Source organism: Scardinius erythrophthalmus (genome assembly GCF_964197995.2).
Source record: "Scardinius erythrophthalmus genome assembly, chromosome: 5".
Classification (NCBI taxonomy): domain Eukaryota; kingdom Metazoa; phylum Chordata; class Actinopteri; order Cypriniformes; family Leuciscidae; genus Scardinius; species Scardinius erythrophthalmus.
Window position 1 is genome coordinate 5,159,136 of NC_138225.1, and position 24,917 is coordinate 5,184,052.

A 24,917-nucleotide genomic window follows, 5' to 3' on the forward strand; every position below is an offset into this window, starting at 1 on the left:
TCAAAAACATGTCAAATAACACAAATCATGTGACACATACGCACACACACAAAAAGATTATTTCAATAAACAAAATATACGAAACAATCCACATAGGGGTAAACACTGCAAGAATATGATATTAAATATTTCTTACGCATATGCTGTAATACATTATAAAGCAGTATCAAAAATAGAGCAATATCTTTATTATTATAAAATACGTGTTCAATAATAACAGCAGATGAAGAAATGTATAAATCAGAATAGAAATCTTCATTTAGCCCTAATAATGGTGACAAAGTATTTAAAGTAGAAATCCAAAAACATTCACTTTGTAAAACTTTTTTCTCAATCTCCTAATTTTTCAATTAATTATATACAATATATCAATCTCTCTCTCTCTCTCTCTCTCTCTCTCTCTCTCTCTCTCTCTCTCTCTCTCTCTCTCTCTCTCTCTCTCTCTCTCTCTCTCTCTCTCTCTCTCTCTCTCTCTCTCTCTCTCTCTCTCTCTCTCTCTCTCTCTCTCTCTCTCTCTATATATATATATATATATATATATATATATATATATATATATATATATAGACAATTAATTATTATATTATATTAAATACATTTTATGATGTTAAATTACATTACATTATATTATATACTTTTCCAGGTTTCCTCATTTTCCATCATATCCAGGTTTTGTCATTGTTTTTGCCATATTTTAAATGATTTTAATATATTTAATCCATCTTATGAAGTTCTTTGATTTGATTTGTAGGTGTTATTTAATTGATGTCCTAAACATGCTTTTTTTTTAATAGTCACATTTCAATTTCTTTCCTCAAAAATCACAACAGCATATGCTATTTTAGTACAACTAAACTGTCTGTAGTCATTTTAAAAGATAATCAATCACAATGACATTTGCCTTTCACTTGAAACCATTTAGCACTTTGAAATTCACAAATAGTCTAACGTGAGAATGTTTCGGATGCTATTTTTGGTCGGAAACTCAATCCGTTGCCATTTCTTTCTGCAAAACCAAGCAAGTATTTGACAGCTTTTCTAGAAACATCAAAGACTGTGAGAATAAGAGATAAATAAATGCTCCGACTTGGTGAGATATGCGTTTCTTTGTATTTTTAAAGGTATCAGAGGGACTGCAAACTCAGTCTTCCCGGGCGGTTGAAGTCTCTGGGGCATAAAAACAAACCCAGAGTTTCTCTTTTGGGATTTGTGACATTTTAGACATGCCTCAGTCAGCTTAAAAAAAAAAAAAAAAAAAAAAAGAGAGAAAAACTCCTTGCTCTTAAAAGGATGGCCACACTCACTCAGTTATATAATAGCATATTTAGTTTCAGTGGTTTGAGAGTACTTGTGTTTGATGTACAGCCTCATCAGAGACGGATTGATTGGACAGAAACCCAAGAGAGCCCTCAGAGGGAGTTTAATTGGAAATAAACCTTCAGAATTGCCCTGTGGGCAGTGAGCCATTGGCCTGTCCCGGCCAGGTGATGGCTTGTGTGTTAGTCCGAGATGGTGTCTCAGAAGACGTCTTGAGTGGATGTGATGGGGTAGTTGGTCCAGAAGAGAAACGTTAGGCGGCGTGGACCGTTCTCTCATCTGCATTTAGATGAGTATTGATTGTTTATTTACCCGCTGGAGACAAGAGACCTATCCAATCTTCTGTCCACCGTGTGCCTTCTCTTCTGCACCCGCTGCTCACTGGTTTGCTGAGCGATTGTTTTCTTCCCATTATATATTAAAGGAACACTCCACCGTTTTTTGAAATAGGGCTTATTCACCTTCTTTCCTACATTTAGATAGGTGGGCAAATGCATTTTTGTCTCAGTGCATGCATTGTTTTAGTTTGACAGGGTCGGCGCTAGCTTAGCTTAGCATAATGAATGGAATCCTTTGTTGCCAGCTAGCATGTCCTGAGTAAAAGTGATATAAAAAAAAAAAAACACCTAATTACTTCTTGTGGCCTGCGTATTCACAACAAGTACAAATAGCGATGCAGATTAACACTAGGCGATTTCCTATGCAGATATTGACTTTGGACTATATTAGGGGGAAGCACAGGCGAAGCACTGCTACTTGGGCGCAGAGATATCACGCCCAAGTAGCAGTGCTTCGCCTGTGCTTCCCCCTAATATAGTCCTTAATATATAAGTCAATATCTGCCTAGGAAATCGCCTAGTGTTAATCTGCATCACTATTTGTACTTGTTGTGAATACGCAGGCCACAAGAAGTAATTAGGTGTTTTTTTTTTTTTTTTTATATCACTTTTACTCAGGACATGCTAGCTGGCAACAAAGGATTCCATTCATTATGCTAAGCTAAGCTAGCGCCGACCCTGTCAAACTAAAACAATGCATGCACTGAGACAAAACATTTGCCCACCTATCTAAATGTAGGAAAGAAAGTGAATAAGCCCTATTTCAAAAAACGGTGGAGTGTTCCTTTAATGTATTAACCTTTTATTTAATACCTGTATTTGAACAAACCATCTGTTATAGATAGATAGATAGATAGATCTATCTATCGTTCTATCTATCATTAATTGTTCTATCTATCGTTCTATCTATCATTAATCATTCTATCTATCATTAATCGTTCCATCCATCCATCCATCCATCCATCCATCCATCCATCCATCCATCCATCCATCCATCCACATATATATCTATCTGTCTATCAATCGTTCCATCGTTCAATCTATCCATTTGTCTATATCGTTCTATCTATTGTTTCTTTCTATCATTCTATCTATCGTTTATCATTCTATCTATCATTAATCATTCTATCTATCGTTCCTATCTATCATTAATCGTTCTGTTTATCATTAATCTTTCTATCTATCATGAATCGTTCCATCCATCCATCCATCCATCCATCCATCCACATATATATCTAACTGTCTATCAATCGTTCCATCGTTCAATCTATCCATTTGTCTATATCGTTCTATCTATTGTTTATCTTTCTATCGTTCTATCTATTGTTTATCGCTCTATCTATCATTAATCATTCTATCTATCGTTCCTATCCTTCATTAATCGTTCTATCTATTGTTCCTATCTATCATTAATCGTTCTATCTATCATTAATCATTCTATCTATTGTTCTATATATCATTAATCGTTCTATCTATCATTAATCATTTTATCTATCGCTCTATCTATCGTTCCTATCTATCATTAATCATTCTATCTATCGTTCTATCTATCATTAATTGTTCTATCTATCTATCATTAATCGTTCTATCTATCATTAATCATTCTGTCTACCATTAATCATTATATCCATCCATCCATCCATCCATCCATCCATCCATCCATCCATCCATCCATCCATCCATCCATCCATCCATCCATCCATCCATCCATCCATCCATCCATCCATCCATCCATCCATCCATCCATCCATCCATCCATCCATCCATCCATCCATCCATCCATCCATCCATCCATCCATCCATCCATCCATCCATCCATCCATCATTTGTCTTGTTTAGCAGTTAAACTGAGTGAATATATAATGGTAGGCGTGTGGACACTAGGAAGGGTGCGCACTGTAAAATATGACTAGTTTTATGAGCGGCTCAGGGTTTGTAAAGCTCGGTGGGTCTGTTGGGGGAGATAAGCGCGATTGAATGCCTCCTATGAGGCTTATCAGGGTAAATGTTGGTGACATTTGGGAGGCGGCGACGGCTGCGGTTCGGGGTCGGTGTGCCTGTGTGTGAACTACAGATGAGCTCAGACGAAAGAGAAAGACCGTGACTGTTATGCTTTATGTGCTTAGGGGGAATGCAGTGAGACGTAATACAAAGCTGAACATTTTCAGCAGATGCTGTATTTGTGTGGATTTGTAAGTATTTAGCATCAGCTGTCTTATTTAGTTCTTGGCTTGATATTTTAATGACGCACATGCACAAAAAATGATTGGATTTGGAGCTCCACACAGCACATCTGGTTTCCGATTATTAAAGATTCATTATAAAACAGCTCTGAAACCTGATCGGTGAAACCTTTGATATATACACACCTGTGACTGCATATCAGTTGAATTCTATTTAAATGTATTACCGTATATTATTGCCATATATAAAACCGGTCAAAAGTTTGGGCTCCGTAAGATTTTGTATTTAATTTTTTTTTTATAAAATGAATGCATTTATTCAGAACAGGCACATTAAAGTAGTAAAAAGTGACAGTGACCATTTCTGTTTTTAGATAAATGCTGTTCTTTTGCTAATCAAAGAATTCTGGAAAAAATGTATCATGGTTTCCAGAAAAATATGAAGCAGCACAACTGTTTTCAACATTGATAATAATAATCATAAATGTTTCTTGAGCAGCAAATAAGCATATTAGAATGATTTCTGAAGGATCATGTGACACTGAAGAAATAAGGAATAATGATGCTGAAAATTCAGCTTTGATCACAGAATTTATAAAATCCTCTGATCCTTATTTTTAATAAAATAAACGAAGCCTTGATGAGCAGAAGGGACTTTCAAAAACATATGCCGACCTCTAAAGCTTTGAATGGTAGTGCCTATATAATATCTAGATTCAGTCACCCTACAATTATGTACTGGCTAATGCACTGTAATGCCTAATTTCAGAATGATTTGTCATGTGCTGTTGCTTTACTAAGTGATCAGACTTTCAGTTTTCACCTGCCGGAGAATAAAATGGATAAAAAGCAACCTCTCAGCTCATTGAGATCAGCGCAGGGTCGCAAGAAAGGTCGTAAAAGGTCAGATCGTGTGTTTCTGAATTAGTCACAGTCTCTTGCTCTTCAGTGTCACAGCAGTTTCAGGGATTCACATTTTCTCCCTTAGATTCAGAGAGACACTGTCTCCGCTTCTTCCATGTATACTCAACTAGTCCGATTCTTGCACGTCAAGTCCAGAACTGGAGTGTTGTATAGAATTGATTCACTTCGTTTGTGTTCTGATATATCTCGCATTGTGCTGGAGGGTGTCGTGAACATATTTCTTTCTCCGTAGAGGTCGTAAGCTTTCGGAGGCTCTGGTGACATTTTGGAAAACCATGGTATTTGCAAAAGGGTAAATATCGCCTTGAGTGTTTGCCCTATTTAGATTGGCAGCTTCTCTGTATTGTTTTTTTTCCCTTCTTTTCTGGCAAAAAAAACGAGGTAAAGACTTGATCCTACCTCTGGGCATTTTTTCCGGCTTCTGACAAGAAATAAACAGTATCCAATAAAGCCATTTTTTGGTTTTATAGCCATCAATTGCTCCTGCAAGGCAATAGTTATTGAGAAAGGTTTGTGAAGATCGGTCAAAGTTAATCGGTCATTAGGTCTGAGATGGGTTGATATCATCTGATTGGACAAAAAAGGTCAAATTAGATTGTTTGCACTGAGCAATATTAATCAAGCGACGTTATAAAGAGAGAAGCCAATAGCTCTGAATCCCATCACACCGTATCTAAGAGATTGCTCTGGTCACCCTGAAGTCATTTATGATGGCTACCCTCTCTCAAGGGCTCTTTGTGATTGTATTAAACTATTCAAAGCTTCAAAGTATTAATGTATTGAAAAAGAAGAAACTACAGCGTACTTGAGTTAAACCAAGTTTCATTGTGTGTCTTTGTGATTCTAACTGTTGAAATATTTGGGGTTTTAATGTTTTTGAAAGAAGTCTCTTCTGCTCAACAAGCCGTCATTTATTTGATCAAAAATACTGTTAAAACTGTAATATTGTGAAATATTTTTACAATGTAAAATAACTATTTTCTATCTGATCATTCTAATATGATGATTTGATGCTCAGGAAACATTTCTGATTATTATCAATGTTGAAAACGGTTGTGTTGCTTCATATTTTTGTGGAAACCAAATGCTAAATAATGTGGGATTTGTTTTAGGTCCCATGTATCGACTAGAGAAGCAAACAGAACCAAATGTGGCGGTGGATTTGGACAGTACGCTGGAGAGCCAGGGAACGCTGGAGTTCTGCTTGGTCCGAGAAAACAGTGAGTTTTGTTGACATTCTTGATGCTCCTTCCATTGCAACACATGATCTTTAAACACTGCACACTCATGAAGCATTTTAAAGGGGACCCATAATGCATTTTGTTTTTGGGGTTTGATTGAATGTTCAAAAACACATTATTTTCCCCATATTCTCCATTGTTGCTACTCTCTTCTTAGTCTGTTAGTAACGCTCTGGGCCTGGGGTGTGTTTCCCGAACAACGACGCAACTCGCTGCTTAACTAACTACCGTAGTGCGATGCATCGTTGAAGAAATCAACTAGCTAGTCACGACTGTTTGCTGAAACCATATTGTCGCAAACTGATCGTTCAACCACGTTGGTTAATGATGTGACACACGTGGTGGAGTAATACCTTCTTTTAATGAAACTGTTTGAGTTCAAATTAACGCTAGATGTTTTGATATAAATTAGAGATGGCATTTGAGGACTATTTCTCATTTTTCTCAGTTATTTTGCTTTATTTCCAGATTCAATCACATGCTCTTTCTTACATAGTAGAGCACGTTCACACATGCGCACTCTTCAGAAACGGTGCTTTAAATCTCTTGACAAACTAAAAGACGTAAATTACATTTGTATGTATTCTAAATTAAAGACACAGGTTGTACTGAATGTCAGCTTGCTTATTTGGCTCAAGATAAGGATTTATTAAGTCCACATGTCAGCAATATAGAAACTCTGCTTCTAACCACAGGTTGAGATCTGTCGTTCAAACACACAATTTTGTGATGCTGTTTGCGAATGTTCGTTGGAACGATGTGTTTCGGAAACACCGACTCGTGGAACTATGATGATAACAACCAAACTTGCGAACATAGTTGGCCAACGATGCTTTTGGGAAACGCACCCCTGTTTAGTTCATGTATCTATGAAGCCCCTCCTTTCGAAAAGCATAGTGTGCTCTGATTGGTCTTCAACGTGTGAAACCCCTCACCACAACCACCAGTTTCAACACACTACTAACTAACTCAACCAGGCCCTGCCCCTTTATTTTGCATATGCCTTGGGTGGGAATTATTTAAATGAGGAATATTGTGACGTGTTTGTTCCCAGAATAAAACTCAAGACTACAATGGAGGCGTTTCAGGGAGTTCAGAAACAGTGACACTGATATAGAGAAGAACTCCCGCTGGAGGGACTTTGTGCTTTGTTACTGTGCAGACCGTTTTCATTCTCAAACAGCAACATTACACACTAAAAAAACATTAAAAATGTGGGTGGAAAAAACATAATAGAACCCCTTTAAAACATTTCAGGAAGAGTTTTTCCTTTATTAAATGAATAGATGCACTTTATTGATCACATTCATTGCTGAACAGCAACTTTAAGTGTGAAAATGCACACCTAAACACCATCTCTTTCTCCGTCTCCTCCTGCTTTCATCTGTAGGTTCTCGAGGCGAGGAAAGCTCGGAGGAGGACCCGCCTATAGACATCACTACGGTACAGGACATGTTGAGCAGTCACCACTACAAGTCCTTCAAGATCAGCATGATCCACAAGCTCCGCTTCACCACAGATGTACAGCTAGGTACAGATTACACGAGGCTCTACTTCTGCCAATACACAGACCAACATTCAGAGCCAACCCAAGAGTTTTCTCTTCAGAATCAGTGGGACAAAATCGCGTACTGTAGTGTTCGGTTGGGAATCGAAAATTTGGAGTCGGATACTTGTTATAAAATTAAAATTTGATTCCTTATCGATTCCTTTTTGTGCATGTTATCATTCAAGTGCAAGAAGACCCGAGTGTTGTTTCCTGTGCTGCACACACATCGAAAATATGCACACAGAAAGCCACTCATACTGAATAGAGCACAATACTGAACAATTTACACACAAAAATATGTAAAAATATCCTCATGAACACATAAGGGTTTTATCTTAAGTGAACGTAAACGGTTGATAAAAAAAAAAAAGTATATTGGATCCATGCAGCTCTTAAAGTGACAGCAGCCTAATATTTCTATAATAGCGTTAAACAACAAAAGTCAAAGCTGTTCTTGACTGAATAACTTTTGTAACTATATAATGTATATTTTATTTATAAAGTGCAGTGTTATTTTACATTTGATTAGTTTCTGTATCTGAGAATCTTAAAACTGTTTATTTCAATCGTATCTTTGTTCAGTGTATTTCTTTGTGCAATTTGTGTAAAATTCAAACAATACCCAACCCTACTGTAGTGTAATATAGAAGATAGAAATGGTATAAAATAGTGTAGAAGCATATTATAATAGTATTGTTATTCTAATAGTATAGTAGGAAAGTATGATAGTAGCATTATATTATGATTAAAGTATTATATACAATAAAATGTTAACATGCCATTCTGAAATTTTCTTTTGTATACTGTAGTATTAAACAAAATAATATCATGTAGTATAATGCATAAAAACTATAAATAAGTTATTCATATGGTTTAGTTTAGTACAGCACAAAATGCTAACACTGAAAAATTCCTTTAGCAAAAGTCTCTCCAGTTCTCTCTCGCTTCTCCTGACTTCTCAGTTTCTCCAACTCTTAAAATGTGCAACTCCACGCATGAACAAAAGTTTGGCTGAGGGTCTTCAGATCAAACACAGCTCTGTTTTGTGAAAACACAAGAAAATATTCCAGCACACTTGACAGTTGCTACAGTCACAGCTCCATCCCAATTACAGCAGCGCTGCAGGCACTGGAAGTTGTGGAATCTTTTTTGGAATTTCAGTTTGATTGACAGACTGGAATTTTTTTCTGACACACTGATGTTTGCATGCTGTTTTTTATGTCATGTGAATGATGGACAGCTGTCACATCCATTATGGATGGACTTTGTGTGTGCTTGTGAGATAGACCTGTAATAATATTCCAGACCCCTCTCTCTCTCTCACACACACACACACACACACACACACACACACACACACACACACACACACACACACACACACACAGTTTCCCACAGAATCAGTTTCAGCCTGCTTCGGGTCTCCATTCTTATTTAAATAACAGGGGAAATAAATGCACACACCTGTTAATCTTTAAAACCTGGATGCCATTCTTTTGTTAACCCTTTAGATAAAAGTTGACAGTTATGGTTTCCAAAGTGATTTTTATGATAAAGCCTTCCCACTTTTTCAGGAGTTTCTGGTGAAAAGGTAGAGATCGACCCTGTCACCAATCAGAAGACAAGCACGAAGTTCTGGATCCGACAGAAGCCGATCTCCATAGACTCGGATCTGCTGTGTGCCTGCGACCTGGTGGAGGAGAAGAGTCCAAGTCAGTTCTGCTCATACTTTAGTAAAGGAATATATAACTAGTTCTGCATCAAATCTTTTTTTTTTTCTTTTTTTTTATACCACCATGCAAAGATTCTGGGATTAGTAAGACTTTGTTTTTGAAAGAAGTCTCTTCTGCTCTTCTAGGCTGCATTTATTTGATCATAAAATACAGTAACAATTATGTGAAATATTTTTTACAGTTTACAATAACTGTTTTCTATGTGAATATATGTTAAAATGTAATTTATTCCTGTGATCGAAGCTGAATTTTCAGCATCAATACTCCAGTCTTCAGTCACATGATCTTTCAGAAATCGTTCTAATATATGATTTGCTGCTCAAGAAACATTTCTGTTACAATGTTACAAACAGTTGTGCTGCATTAAAGTATTAATTTCTAAAAATAAATAAAAATTAACAGTAGTATATACATTTATAAAAAAATGGGGTAAAACAAAGTGTACTTTATGCATTTTTTAAGTATTATTTTATAATTCACTAAAGTAATGGTAAAAATGTACAATAAGGTTTCAATTGTTATCATTAGTTAACATGAACTATGAGCAATACTTCTACAGCATTCTTTGATCGTAGCTAATGTTAATCTCAATATTTACTAATACATTATTAAGATCAAAAGTTGTATCTTTTAAAATTAATGAACTAGCATGATTATTTTTATTAAGGAACATTAACAAAGGTTTATAAATGCTGTACAAATATGTTGCTGATTGTTAGTCATTGCATTTCCTAATGACGAGACCTTATTGTAAAGTGTTGCCAAAAACACTATAGGCACTATAACACGCTCTCGCCGCCTCAGAGAAAAGGCCTCTGGTTTGTGTATAAACTCTTTTGATGTCCCCACATCACTGCCGACTGACAGATAAAGGCTAGTTGTAGCACTGCAAACTCACCAAGGGATTTATATTGCATTACACTTACAGGGAACTCCGTTACAGAAAACTAAATCTATTTCTGAAGCCTTTCTGTAAGGTTTGCATTGGCAAGTGATGCAGACATCTCTTCTTAGCGGATATGACAGGGACACGAGTGCAGCTCTCCAGACGCGTGCTGCTAACAGTGATTGATGAAGTGAAGACAGATTGCTGAAGTCTGCTTACGGATGATCCGACTACGCTTGGAAATGCGTTTGTTTTTGGAGCGGGGCCATTTATTTTATTATGTGTCCTGTGTTCATATTCCGAGATGCCAAAGCTAACATCTTAATTTATGTTTAACACGGTCATATTTAATTCAGTTTGTTATGCACCCAGCAATACCTTCAATCAGGCTCTTGTTTGTCAGTAAATGGTTTATTCATCAAGGATGCATTGAATAGATCAAAAGTGACAGACATTTATAATGTTACAAAAGATTTCCATTTCAAATAATTGAACTTTCTTTTCATCTAAAAAAACACCAAATATTTCCACCAAAAAATTAAGCAGCACAACTGTTTTCAATACTGATAATAATCAGAAATGTTTCTTGAGCAGCAAATCTTCATATTAGAATGATTTCTGAAGGATCATGTGACACTGAAGACTGGAGTAATGATGCTGAAAATCACAGGAATAAATTATATTTTAAAATATATTCACAAAAAATGTATGGATGTCCCAAATGTAGATTAAACCATGGTGGTCATTTGGAAGTTGCATCCCCAATCATGTTCTGTGTCTCCTCTTCTTTCCTGGATGTAAGACGATTTTTATGCTTTCTTTGTAGGTCATGCAATATTTAAGCTCACATATCTAAGCAACCACGACTACAAAGCCCTGTACTTCGAGTGTGATGCTGCTACCGTCAATGAGATTGTGCTCAAGGTAGGGTTCAACTGAGACTTCATATTTTTGTATCTTCTAAAGTAAGTGCCCCATTTCAAATTTTACCTTTCATACAGTGTGTATTATAGATGTTTCTAAATGTAAAAAGGTCTGCAAAGGTTTAAAGATCATGACGAATAAAGTTATTGTCTCCTAAATGAAGGAATTGATTCTGAACTGCCTGAAACGAGTCGAGCAATTCCAGTCTCACTTCCTGTTACAAACCTACATAGGTTTGCAACATATTTGCATAATGCCTGTTTATGGCTACCTGTCAACATTGGGATTGGAAAATAAGGGAAAGGGGTGTTTTCCCCCCCAAAATACTTCAGCGGAAATACCGCCCTGCAGCGGATTCTAAAGATTTTATTGGTCATATGAATCACAGTACTGATTGCCTACACCAAACACTGATCCCTAAACCAACCCGTCATTGTAACCTTAACCAATGAAATTAGCTGCAGGGCGGGATTTCCGCTTAACTGGTTTGCTCCCAGTGGGATTTTTATTTTATAAAAAAAAAAATGATAGAAAGATTAAAAATACGGGAAAATATTTAAACGGGATGATAGCGGGATAGCAAGAGAAAATACGGGAGAATCCCGGGAAAAAGGGAGGGTTGACAGGTATGGTTTATGGTCTTCATTGGCTGCCCGTGATTGACGTCTACTTTGCCCCACCCTCAAACACTGTAGCTGTAGCTGAGACTGGAAGAGTTTGGTTTGTGTTGTTCATGTCCACTTTTGAATCCACTTTTCTTCACTTCCAAAGGATGAGGACTCGCACTGGAATCGAAACTGTAAATCCGACACCATCGTTACTGTTTGTTAGCCTGGGTATCCCCATGCTGCCTTGCGCGCAGCTCGATTTTATTCACGCCGCTAGGCAGCCTGGACACCATGGACCAGATTTTCCCCTCAAAAAGGGAACCAATCACAGAACGGGGAGGGAGCAGCAAGACGATGACGACGTCTATGCGACACACCGAAGCAGTTTGTTTATATCTATGGATCCAACATGGCAGCAGACGCGAAGTTTATTTCGTCTTCTTCCTCGTCGAATTTCTGTCGCTCTACATACGTCATCTGGTATAATTGAAACGATTGGCTATGAGCTACGTACAGGCGCATTTGATAGACATTCGTAGCGCCCAATAAACGGCTCTGGGCATTCGTAAACCACGCCTCAAATACGAGAAAATGAACATTTGGTTCCCAGACCACGTCTCAATGAGAAAGAGGTCTGACGTTAGCCAGGCTAACTTTTGCATGAGTGTGTATAAAATGCTGAGGAAGAGCTGAAATTCAGATATGGTAATAGGCGTTTTGTTCCAACATGCGTTCAACCAATCACAGCAGCAGACTGAGCCATCTGACCAATCAGAGCAGAAAGGAGGGGTTTAGAGAGACTGAATCCTTTATCGAACCGTTTTTTGACCTTGGATGCCTGTAAACCTAATGTATAAGACTCCAAAACAAAATTAAGAACCTTTAAAATGGGGGCACTATACTGTTTTTAATTTTGTGCATTTGTATAAATTTGATCCCTTTCACAGCAAGTGTGTTACTTCTCTTCCTCTCCCAGGTGAACTACATCCTGGAGTCTCGTGCCAGCACGTCGAGGGCGGATTACTTCGCACAGAAACAACGCAAACTGAACCGTCGCACGAGTTTCAGTTTCCAGAAGGACAAAAAGTCGGGCCAGTAGGGCTGGCGGCCAAACCGATCAGAACTGACGGGCCTGTGTGAACAGAGGCAAAGAGGTTAGATGGGAAAATAGAAAGAATAGAAGGATTCCAAGAAGTTTAGAAAAGGATAAAATCGAGAGAATATGGGATGAATATGAGACAGACGTTCTTGTCTCATCTGGATGGAGAAATCAGCCTCTTAAGGTCGGCCTTTCCTGGACTGACGGTCCTTAATCATATCAGAGCACTAATGCTCTCTGCTGTCACTCGAATGTACTAGAAAAACCAACCAACAATCTAATTGAACAATTATATTAACGTTTGAAGCCACAGCCGTCGCCCAGAACAGACAAAACCATCAGCTGGACTCTGGATGCCAAGGACCGAGAACTTGCTGCTGTTTGCGTCAGTTTCAAAGACTCACTTCCACTGCCTACAAACGAACTGTACATAAACGCACACCAAACGAACGCAGTCGGAACCTTACAAGCCAGAAAGAGCAAGTCAACCGTATTATCTATTCCCGTATGTATCAAAGATATTAACTTAAACCGCATCAGACTCTGACAGGGAAAGGTATCGTGATCTTTTTTTTTTTTTTACGAAAATGAAAATGTAAATAGCAACCATATTCAGGGTCTGATGACAAACCCTCTTTGGCCATAGTACTTTAGTGCCTGCTACAGATCAATGTGACAACTGCGTTCTTCGAGATTTTAAGCGTCGGGAAAAGCCTCTAAACTCTTTTTACCAACAGAGGGAGGCTCGTAGGGTTAAGGAATGACAGATTTTTAATGATCAAATAAGAAATTAATAACTACTTTTTACTGTGATGTGTTTTTCCCCTCTGCATTGTGTCTTTTGATTGCATATATTATAACAGACCAATCGCCTTCTATCTCTTTTAGATGGATGTTTTGGTTTATTCGGACTGTCCTCTTGGGCTGCAATGGGAATGTATGACTGTTTTTGCCACATTTCATTATAAATGTTAAAGATAACATTATGCTAGGTTCATTTCATCTGTGTGTGTAGAGATGGCTCGTTCTCCGCACCAAACCTGCCGTTTCAACCTGTTTCTTTCTACAAATGAGAGGAAACTCTTCCTATAACTCCACTTCAATCGCTGCTGTTGTTAAACTGGATTCAGGGTGTATGTTCTATCCAAAACGTTCTGACTCAGGTTTCCGACTGCCATGTTGTCTTGACTGATCTTGTTTCTTTTCTTCTTTGTTTTTTATTTTATGTCTGTCAAAGCCAGAGAGCGATGAGTGATACTCAGTTCAGCGCTGACGGATGGACAAATAGAGCGTGTGTTCCCGTGATGGGGATAACAGCTGAATAGACATTTCAAATAAAACTTTATTTATAATATTACGATGACCTGGGGGGGTTATCATGCGGCCTATGGAATCAACAATATTTGCTACAGTACATGTATACTGTATATAAGTAGATTTTCTAATTAAAGACTGAACTACAATATATTTTGTCCTTGTGTTGTTTATTGTGTTTTCAATATTTAAAGAGCATGCCCTTTTTCAAAGTCTTTGGGTTTTCATGATTGAATGCTCAAAAAACACATTTTTTTACTCATATTCTCCATTGTTGCAGTTCCTCTCTTCCCAGTCTGTCAGTATCGCTCTGTTTAGCTCCTGTCTCTATGAAGCCCCTCCTTCTGGAAAGCACAGTGTGCTCTGATTGGTCGGCTGCAGTGTTCGAATTGAGGGGGGGCTGGGGGGGTCCGGGACCTCCCATATGCATCAAGGGACCCCCCATAAGGCCCAAAAAAATTACCTGGTTTTTCATTAAAACTAAAATAATAGAAACATAATTTATTAGGTAATATATATATATATATTTTTTTATCAAAATATTGCGCTGCCGCTCCCATTAGAAAGTAATTCAAATTAGATTTGCGTCTGAAAAGACGCTCAAGTGCGCCACACGCTGTTTTCTGAAGGAATTTACAGACTGTTGAATTTATAAACAGATACATTTTATTTATCGTGCCATTTATACGCCAAAAATAGTTTTTGGTTTTTTTTTTGCGTGTAAATGTTACGCACTGCAAACCCCTTGGGTAGGATTAGGGGTGTGGAGTACGTGCGTATTACACGCCATAAAGTGCGTATCATATGCACGCAAAAACTATTTTTGGCGAATAAATGGTACGAGAAATTAATTTCATGCTAAAATCCTCATCCTCATCTCACAGTAAGATAATATTTCTTTCTTTTATGATTGTTTGGTAATTTACAGATCTGAATAGAATTTCGACATTAACGCTTGTCCGGGACACGTGCGTGTGAATTGTACTTGCCCAACCGGACAAATGCCCTGATTAAAACAATTTTCAATATCAAAAAATAAAATAAGAAATAACGTACTCGGTTACTAACGTAACCTCAGTTCCCTGAGAGTAGGGAAAGAGTATAGAGAGTAAAAATTTATAAAGCTAAAAAAAATTATTCTGATAAATGATAGTGTTTTTCAACAGTGATGTAATGAAACATGTAATGACCCCCCAACAACGATATGCTTAAAATCGAGAAGTTTTTACTTTGAGTTTTCCACGTACAGACGACACTATTGTCAAAACAACCCCCATTCACACGGATCCGCGAAAACAACTGAAAACGTTGGGATCTGCTGCCAGGCCATTAGATGGCGATGAACATGTAATGTGCATGTGCTTGACGTCGTTGTCTTTAGAGATTCGCGTTTTTACTGTTTACACGGAGACCGTTTTCAAAAGTTTGCGTTTTTCAGCCGCCCAAAACGCTGTTGTTGTGTAAACGAACGGCCAAATCGCATAAAAAGTTTGACATTTTTTGTTGAAAACGGTGTTGTGTAAACAGGCCCTAACTCAAATAGGCCCCGCCCCTTTATTATGCATATGAATGATTTAAATGAGGAATATTGTGACGCGGTCATTCCCGGAAGAAATCTCAAGACTACAATGGAGGCGTTTCTGGGAGTTCAGAAACAGTGACACTGATACTGAATAATTTAGACTTTATTTTATCTCTCCAGTATTTTGCTTTTTATAGTGGTGTTGTTTATGTAGAGCGCTTATGTTTTTATCACAGCTAGGTTAGTGTCTTAAAAGGTTGCTGCCTATGTAGACAGAACGGCAGGTCACTAGGTTTTGCATTAAAGCTGCTGTTAAAAGTAAAACTGAAGTTTTGTTTTTACTGGTCTCTGTATAATGTAGAGAAATCTCTTTGTTCCAGCATTAATACAAAGCCAAGTAGGTTTGTTAGCCTCAGGCTAGTGCAGGGTCTCTCCTCTGTCACATTTAGTTTGCCTTGCTCGCCCAACCCTACAGGCCACGAGAGAGCGAGACGTGGAACTGAACATGGAGTCGTCCAACACTCACTCATTTATCTCTGATTTGTACAGTTGTGGTCGTGATCTGCATCTGTGGTGCTTTTTTTGTTATACAAACAGAATTATGCAAGTAATATGACCAGGGTTCTAAATTAACACCCGCCAACCCGCCAAATGCGGGTTAAAATTCATTTTGGCGGGTGTTAATAAAAACTTACTAGCCAGTTTGGCCGGTGATGCATGAGGCATTACATGCAGGGATGTAGTGGAGGCTAAACGCACGTAAACGCCGTTTACGCACCTCCCAAAATTCGGAAATAGCGTTTATCCACCTCTAAATTGCGTTTATCTAAATTTCACGCTTTTCAAGTGCGTGATCGCCGATTGGTACATGATTCGAGCATTTGGGCCGTTAACGACAGAGCAGAACATTGAGCAGAGAGCGCAGCGCGCCGACCAGTGGCGGATTTAGCAAATCGGGGGCCCAAGGCGAAGGTAGGCTATGGGCCCCTACCCATCCAATCTTTAAAAGAGAACGAGAAAAAAATTTACCGACTGAATGGTGGATAGGCAGGTAAAGCTGTACGGGGATCGGGGAAGTAAAGGTTAGAGAGGAGAAAAAAACGTCCCCTTTAAACCCTGCATACACTTCTTTACTCCTAAACAGAAACATGTTACAATGTTTACATGGTACAATTTATGGTAAGCTATGTGTTTTTTTTGTTTTGTTTTTTGTTTTTGCTTGGCAAATTTCACCATTTCGATTCAATTCTTGTGATTTGATTCAATATTGACTAATTTGGATAAATATTAGGTAACGTTTCACAAGACAGGCGTTACTTTTTCTCAAGAAAAAAAAAAGCCCTATCAGCTGGTATAATTTAAGGTTAAAATAAGTAATATAGTACACATATTTAGCCAAATACTCTCTATAGCTCTTTTTTTTCTAGCCAATTAAATGGCTTTCCTGAGGTAAATGTTAAGTGGCGATTGTTCTCCAGCTGTTTTACCTCTTTCCGCAGTTGAAAAACACTTATTGATCGATATTATGAATGAGAAATATACATTTCGGTAAGTTATACGTATCTTTCAACATTGTTAATTTGTGTTTATTTACTATTAGGTAGTTTTTAGAATTAGATCAGTTCACATGTCGCTATAGGAATCTGTCACGTCACATTAAAACGGCAAAACGGTATTTATTGTTTGAATTTCGTAATAGAATTGACAGAATCTGAGAGCTGAGATTTTTTTAAATATCATGATTCATAAACTGCTCAGTTTTGTCTGTCGATCTCCGTGTCCTCTTTGCATCACGATTTTTCTGTGCGTTGGACGTTGTTGTTCCTGATCTGTATCCCCAACAATATCCATAAAAAGTTTGTCATCTTTGGCAGCGTTCCCAAATAGCCTACTTATTATCAGCGTCTTTTATCTTTTTTTCTTTTATTTGAGCCGCTTGTGTTACTTCGAAACTGTAAATTTTCGCGTTTAGACTCGTCTTGCTCTGGGGATCAATTCCTCTATTTCCCAGTCCTCCTGTTACTGCGTGTTGTTTATCTTTCGCGCCGCGCACTTTTTTGGACTTTTTGCTTTCCTCCCGCTTCCTCCTTTTTTCAGCACCGCTTGGGTAGCTAGCTTCGCTTCATTTTTACTCTGTCTACTACTCTGTACACTCTGTCTGTCAATCACTTATTTTTCTCCGTCAGTTTTTTTGGCACAGCCTTTTCACTTTCGCAGATGCGCATTGCGCAGTAAAAGTGAGATAATGGAATAATCCAATGTAGTGAGGCGGGGGGCCCCCCTCCTGTCTGCGACACTAATGATTGATGCCATTTTTCGCAAATGGAGTTTAAGAAATATATAATTTGACAAAAAAAAAAAAAAAAAAAAAAAAAAAAACTTAAGCATAAGTTAATAGGGCATATTGGGGGCCCCTAGGTAGCTCGGGGCCCAAGGCAATTGCCGACCTTTGCCTAATGGTAAAGTCCGCCCCTGGCGCCGACACACACACACACACGGAAGAGAACGGCGCGGAAAAGACACGCTCGTGAAGTTACTAGCTGCGAGAGAATGAAACCTGATCGCCGAACACGGAGGCGAGACGGAACATTTTTGGTTTTATTTTTTTATTTTATGCAAAATCGTCTGTTAATGTCGGCAGCCATTACACTTGTGGAAACTACAGTGCAACTTATATTGTCTTTCTTCTGTTAATTACAGAAACTTTTTTCTGAGTTTTCTTTAGCCTAAAGTTTGCGAGAAACCATGGAAACGAATGGACACAGAAAACACAAGAAATAAGACAAACGGAGTTGGCTAGTAAAGTATTAAACGAAATGCGGCAGTGGTACTTGGGACAGACTTCTGGGGGCGAGAAGAGGAACGAGGCAGGGGATGAGGAGGGTATCGACAGAGAAACTAGAAAATGCCAAATGGCTGATGGGTCGTGAATGGCTAGTGTTTGATCACAATAATGTCATCATGTATTGTCAGGATTGCCACATGTAGCCTACTCAAAAAAAAAAAAAAAAAAAAAAAATTGGCTAGTGGATATTCTGATTGGCTGATAACTTTAGAAAGTTACCAGCCACATTGGCTGGTGATCAAAAAAGTTAATTTAGAACCCTGAATATGACAGTGTCAGATGAGCTGGAGCTGATGTACAGTTAAACCAAAATGTATTCAGACACCTTCAACTTTCTCCCATTATCACAGTTTATTTGCTTTAGTTTAGAAAATGGTAATAAAATGCGAGAGTTTTCAAATCAGTTGATATTTCCCTGGTTTTGTCCATCCTTCTGTTTGACTGTCTCACAGATTAATTATTTTGAATATCTGTCAGCTGTTAAATTTCACTATACAATTAGATAATACCAATTTAGCTCAACCAATTACCAAGCAATGCTTAATTTTGTTGAGTCTGTGGTGTAAAAAGGTCGCATTAGCATTTAAAAAAAAAAAAAAACCTTCAGCAAAACACGGTCAGGTCCCAGTGTCTGAATCATTTTTGGTCCCGACTCCCGAATTTTACTGGTAGTCACTGTATGAAGAATGTTTGGGTATAATATGTCACAGTTTACTTTATTTTGCTATCCTCACTTGTGAACTACTCAAATTAACTATCAGTGTTCCCACATGTCCTTGAAATCCTTGAAAGTTTGTGAATCTGAAAAAAAAAAAAAAAGGTAAGGCCCTGGAAAGTTCTTGAAAATAAACACACATAGATACAGCTCCTTGAAAGTGCTTGAATTTATTTTGATTTATTTTATTTAAGAATTTTTTAGGAAAAAAAATTCCATATTATTCCTTCCAGTCCGCTAATGTGTTATTCGCCAACACTTCGTGGCCTATGCACACTAGCTTGCTTTATTTACGTTAGTTACGCGCATTTACGCGGTACCAGAGCCCGTCTATGGAGAGCCTGGCCACTCCCTATTAAGTCCTAGTGTACCGAATTTTGGTTGTAGTTCCACCAGAGTTCCACTGGGGGCGATCGCCCATGAGTGCAAAATGAATGGGAGTCTATGGGGCTAGACGACTAAATTTGTCTCTTTCACCCGATTGCCATTGAGAAATCTCAGATTTGATTGTAGATTTTGCAAGTTCAACACATGGGTTATGGGTTGAAAGTTGAATGAACGAGTACTTATGTCCTTTTGATTTCTCACAGGTTGAGTTGTTGTTGCCCATAAAACGCTAGCATTCTGCTAATGAACGCTGATTGGTCAGTGAAGGACTGATTACGACCAGAGATAACGTTTGATGGCATCGTGGCATCCGAAGCGGGACCAGAAACAAACAAAACAAAAACTCTCTAGCACGTGTGTTTACCTGTGTCAGCTGTGTTGTTGATGCCTCGAGAGAAAAGAAAGTGCAGAGCGCGAACACACCAAAGTGACTGAAGGATTGCCGTAAAGCAGTATCTCTGGTCGTACGATGCGTATGACGTCATTGACACTTTAAAAGACTTTTTTAAAGCAAATAAGTGACTAAAAAATCTAACACCCAGCAATGTGTGATTTCTTTGCATCTCCTTTCGAATACAACATTCAAATTACTAGACAAAAAATTATATCCTGAGAAAAGTGGATTTTGAGGGGTATAGCGCCATAGACCTCCATTCATTCTGCACTCGCCCTGTGAGCGCCCTCATATGGAGCCAGAGTGGAACTGCAACCAGTTCAGAAGCCGGAAGTTTACTGAGAGTGGAACTTCTCCCCTTATTAGACATTCTCTGGCATTACGTTTAGTATTTCCCGCGTGAGGTGCTTTGTGTTGTACGTTGCCATGACGTTCACGCGTGCACAAAACTACTACGATGGAACCTCAACGTTTGTTGTCCGACACAACAAATGTGTTCCCACATTAAGTCCTTGAATTTGAGGGTATTGGACCTGGAAAGTCCTTGAATTTGAAGTTAACCAAGCTGTGGGAACCCTGACTATAGTGTCCTGCACTCAGTAAAAAAAAAAAATGTCACAATTTATATCTGGTGTCTGAATAATTTTTGGTTTGACTGTATTGTGTCCGTGTTCAGGTTCAACAAGGTTCTGGAAACATTCCTCAGAGATTTTGGTCCATATTGTCATGACAGCATCACACAGTTACTGCAGATTTGTCAGATCTGAACATCCATGATTTGAGTCTCCCGTTGCTCCACATCCCAAATCTGCTCTACTGGACTGAGATCTGGAGACCGTTTGAGTTTAGTGAACTCACTGTCATGATCAAGAAACCAGTTCTGAGATGATTTGAGCTTTGTGACGTGTGTGTGTGTTATCCTGCTGGAAGTGTCCATCAGAAGAGGAGAACACAGTTTACTCTATTTTAGCTCATTCAAATAGACGGCCTGTGTCTTGAGTGTTTAACCCACGATCAGATGCATAAATGCAGTTTAAGAAACTACTGATTGCATTTCACTACACAGTTTAATGAAAAAGACCAACTAGCCAATTGTTGTTTTTTTTTTTTTTTTTTTCATTTAAAAAGCAAGCAAGCAGCACGTCAACAACAGGTACCGTCTCTCCTCTGGGGTTAAACCGAGCCGGTGTTGTGTGTATCAGACACCAGCTGGCAGAGGACTCATCCTCACACACGCCTCGGTCTCGGGGTTCTTCTGCAGATGTGGCCCCTGAGAGATCTTTTTCTGCCCTCCGTGAGAAACGCAGATAGACACTGGATAAAAATATCCTGGGACTTCGCCACAGCTAAGACAATAAAGTTAATTCAGTGTGACAGTCATGGAGCCGGAGATGTATTTTCCCAGCTCTTGTTGCGGGAGGAAGAGGCTTGTTTTGTCTTCCTCTGGTGTCTCAGTGCTGTGAACATCTCTTCGGCTCTGTCACGACGGTCGTTTTGGCTCTTCGTCCTCACTGGAGTCTTCCAGACGGTGTCAGCTTGGCTTTCGCACACAGTGCATTGTGTGTTCTGCTGAATGCAATTGTTTTGATGGTAGTCTGCTTTTCAAACCACTATTGAATGCTGATGCACTCAGTGTTAGTGTCATTTCAGAGCTGCTTGTGTTTTTAAAAAATGGATTAAATGTGTCATTTCTATTTTCAGTGTCAAAATTGTCAGAATACTTTGTGCCATGTGCGTTTTTTTCAGCCTTGGTTACAGAAAATTTTACCATTTACATTTTCCATAGAGATTTCAAAATGGAACAAAAATTATATATATCCCACTAGTATATATATATAAAAAATATATCTGGTGTACACACACACACACACACACACACACACACACACACACACACACACACACACACACACACACACACACACACACATATATATATATATACACACACACACACACACACATATACATATATATATATATACACACACACATATATATATATATATATACATATATATATACACATACATATATATATACATATATACATATATATACATATATATATATATATATACATATATATATACATATATATACATAAATATATATATATACATACATATATATATATATATATATACATACATATATATATACATATATATATATATACACACTTTTCAGGTAGAAAACTTTTTTTTCAGAGAGAGTGTGTGTGTGTGTGTGTGTGTGTGTGTGTGTGTGTGTGTGTGTGTGTGTGTGTGTGTGTGTGTGTGTGTGTGTGTGTGTGTGTGTGTGTTTCGGGTAAATCCTACGTTACGTCCCCACAAAGATGGCAATATCCGAAATCCTTGTGTGGGGACATTTTTTGGTATCCATGAGGAAACGGCTTATAAATCGGCTTATAAGTTTAGTGAAAATCTATGATGGGTAGGTTTAGGGTTAGATAGAATATACAGTTTGTGCAGTATAAAACGTGTCATATATATAATGTTTTAATAGTTTCTGCAGTAATGCACAAGGGCCGCTCAGCAACACACGCATTAATATAGACCAAGAGCCACATTCATAACTCCTCATGTTTGTTTGATTTGTATCCAGCAGCCTGGAGCAGTAAAATGTTTTTTTTTTTTTTTTTTCTTCACTGATATATCCTCGGTTTCCCAGCAGAAGCAGCATCTCTTCAGACAGAAGCTGACTGCCCTCTAGAGGAACACCAAGCTGCTGTTTAATATAGTTCTTCAAACAGCATTTTTCACACAATTTCAGAATGCACTGACCAGATACATATTTGGTGTCGTGCATAATGCACTTAATTTAAGTGTGTTAACTGCTGAAATCCAGCATGATACAATTCGGATCTGTATAATAAAGTATAGCATTTTTGTATTAATCTAAAATTGTGCATGAAAACTATATTAAACACTTTGGATAATCCCACATGTCTTGTTCAACAGTATTTCGCTCTTAAAGGGATAGTTCACCCAAAAGTGAAAACTCACCCTCATGTTGTTCCAAACCCGTAAGACTTTCGTTCATCTTCAGAACACAAATGAGGATCTTTTTGATGAAATCTGAGAGCTTTCTGTGCCTCCATTGACAGCAACACCAGAGATGGCAACTCTCACGCATTCACCGTGAGACTTAGCAATTTAAACTTGTCACACACTCTCGCGCCACACATCCATTTTCTCACGCACAGAAAAATCGCGAAGTAAAGAGGACAAGATCGACCGACAGACTAGACAGAGCAGGTTACTTATGATATAAAAAAATCTCAGCTCTCAGATTCTGTCAATTTTATTACGAAATTCAAACAATAAACACCGTTTTGGCGCTTGTATGTGACGTGACTGATCGTGAACCATGAACCGATCATCTCTACTATAGTAAATAAACACGAACGAACAATGTTGAAAGATAGCCTACAGTACAACTTACCGAAATGTATATTCCTCAAGCATACATAATATCGATCAATCAGTGTTTTTCAACCTCGGAAACAGGTCAATAAAACACCTGGAGAACAATTATATCACATCAGGAAAGCCATTTAATGACCGTATAGCACGTTAGTTTGCTAGGAAAAAAAGAGCTATAGAGAGTATTTTGCTAAATATGTGCTATATTACATACTTATTATATTTTTACTTATATCATTAAATAAAGTTGTTATTGTAATAAAAAAAACGCATTATATTTATATTTGAGTTATTTGTAACCTTAAATAATAATACCAGCTGATAGGGATATGTTTACAGCATTAGGCGAGTTTTTTTTTTCTTGAGAAAAATGAAGGCCTAACTTGTGTAGCCTACCTTATATTTATACAAATGAGTCTATATTAAATCAAATCACAAAAATTGAATTTAATTGAAATCGTGAAATTTGTGTCAAGCAATAATAAATAAAAACGTAGCTTACCAGAAATTGTACCATATAAACATTGTAACATGTTGTCTTGTCACTAAACCTAATAAAATTATTTAATAAAAAGTTCGATAAACTAATGTATTTTAGTACTTAATTAGATAGATACTTAATTAGATAGATTTTTTTTTTCTTTCTTTTTTTTTTTTCTGTGGAAGACAGAAGTAAGCGCGTGCTGGAGAAGCAGTGGGGGCGCGCAGTAAAGACAGTTACAACCCAACGTATTTATGATTTGCATGCTTTTCATAAAATTGGATTTATCTGACGTTTTGATTGATCTAATCCAGGTAAACTTTATCTAAAAATGACATTTCGGCACAAAATAATATGGTTATACAAATAAAACCTAAAAATAACCTGCAGGGAACGTTCTGTATAGGTTATAAAATAGATTCTATAAATAACCCACAGGGAACGTTCTGGGAAGAACGTTCTTATTTGCTTCCAAAAATAAATAACCAAATGAATTTTATCTTGCGCGTTGCTGCCCTCTGGAGGTTAAACATTGAGACAAGAGTGACGTCAGCCATTTCAAAAGAAGAAAATGAATCGTTGCTGAAAAAAGTCTCAAAGTAAAAATAAAGACAAATGAAAGCTCTGTAAAATTAAACGGACGGTTGCATGGGATCCTTAATGAGACACGGTAGAAAAGATCAGGAAAAGTAAAAAAATAAAATGATAATTCCTCCAACACACCACATGGTGGAGCCATGACATCGACACAAGGTAGGATACATTCTATCGTAATTATAGGACAACAGAAACATTTTTTCAAAGACACATCTTTTTTTTATTCAAGCTTGAGATTGTTTGTTTTCTGTGAGACCGTGTCTTTGTCTGTTGTTTTCAGCATAACAGCAATGGTTGACACATTGATCTTGAAAATATTACTCCTACTTTATATATAATCATATATTTTACTATATACTTTATCCCTTATACAGCATATTTTCAAATATCAAATATTCAGGCAGGTTAAATTAGGCTATATTAATGTAATGA

The 24,917-nt window shown here is 37.7% G+C and overlaps 1 protein-coding gene across 1 annotated transcript in view; it reads left to right on the forward strand.

Moving 5' to 3' along the window:
* Nucleotides 1-14,268, forward strand: part of mapkap1 (MAPK associated protein 1) — a 34,773-nt gene extending 20,505 nt beyond the window's left edge. Inside the window, exons 8-12 of the mRNA XM_081366892.1 lie at nt 5,875-5,982; nt 7,394-7,534; nt 9,127-9,264; nt 10,998-11,095; nt 12,680-14,268. Of these exons, the coding sequence (XP_081223018.1) occupies nt 5,875-5,982; nt 7,394-7,534; nt 9,127-9,264; nt 10,998-11,095; nt 12,680-12,802 (608 nt within the window). The 3' untranslated portion in view covers nt 12,803-14,268. The remainder of the gene's footprint in view (nt 1-5,874; nt 5,983-7,393; nt 7,535-9,126; nt 9,265-10,997; nt 11,096-12,679) is intronic.
* Nucleotides 14,269-24,917: the final 10,649 nt, after the last annotated feature.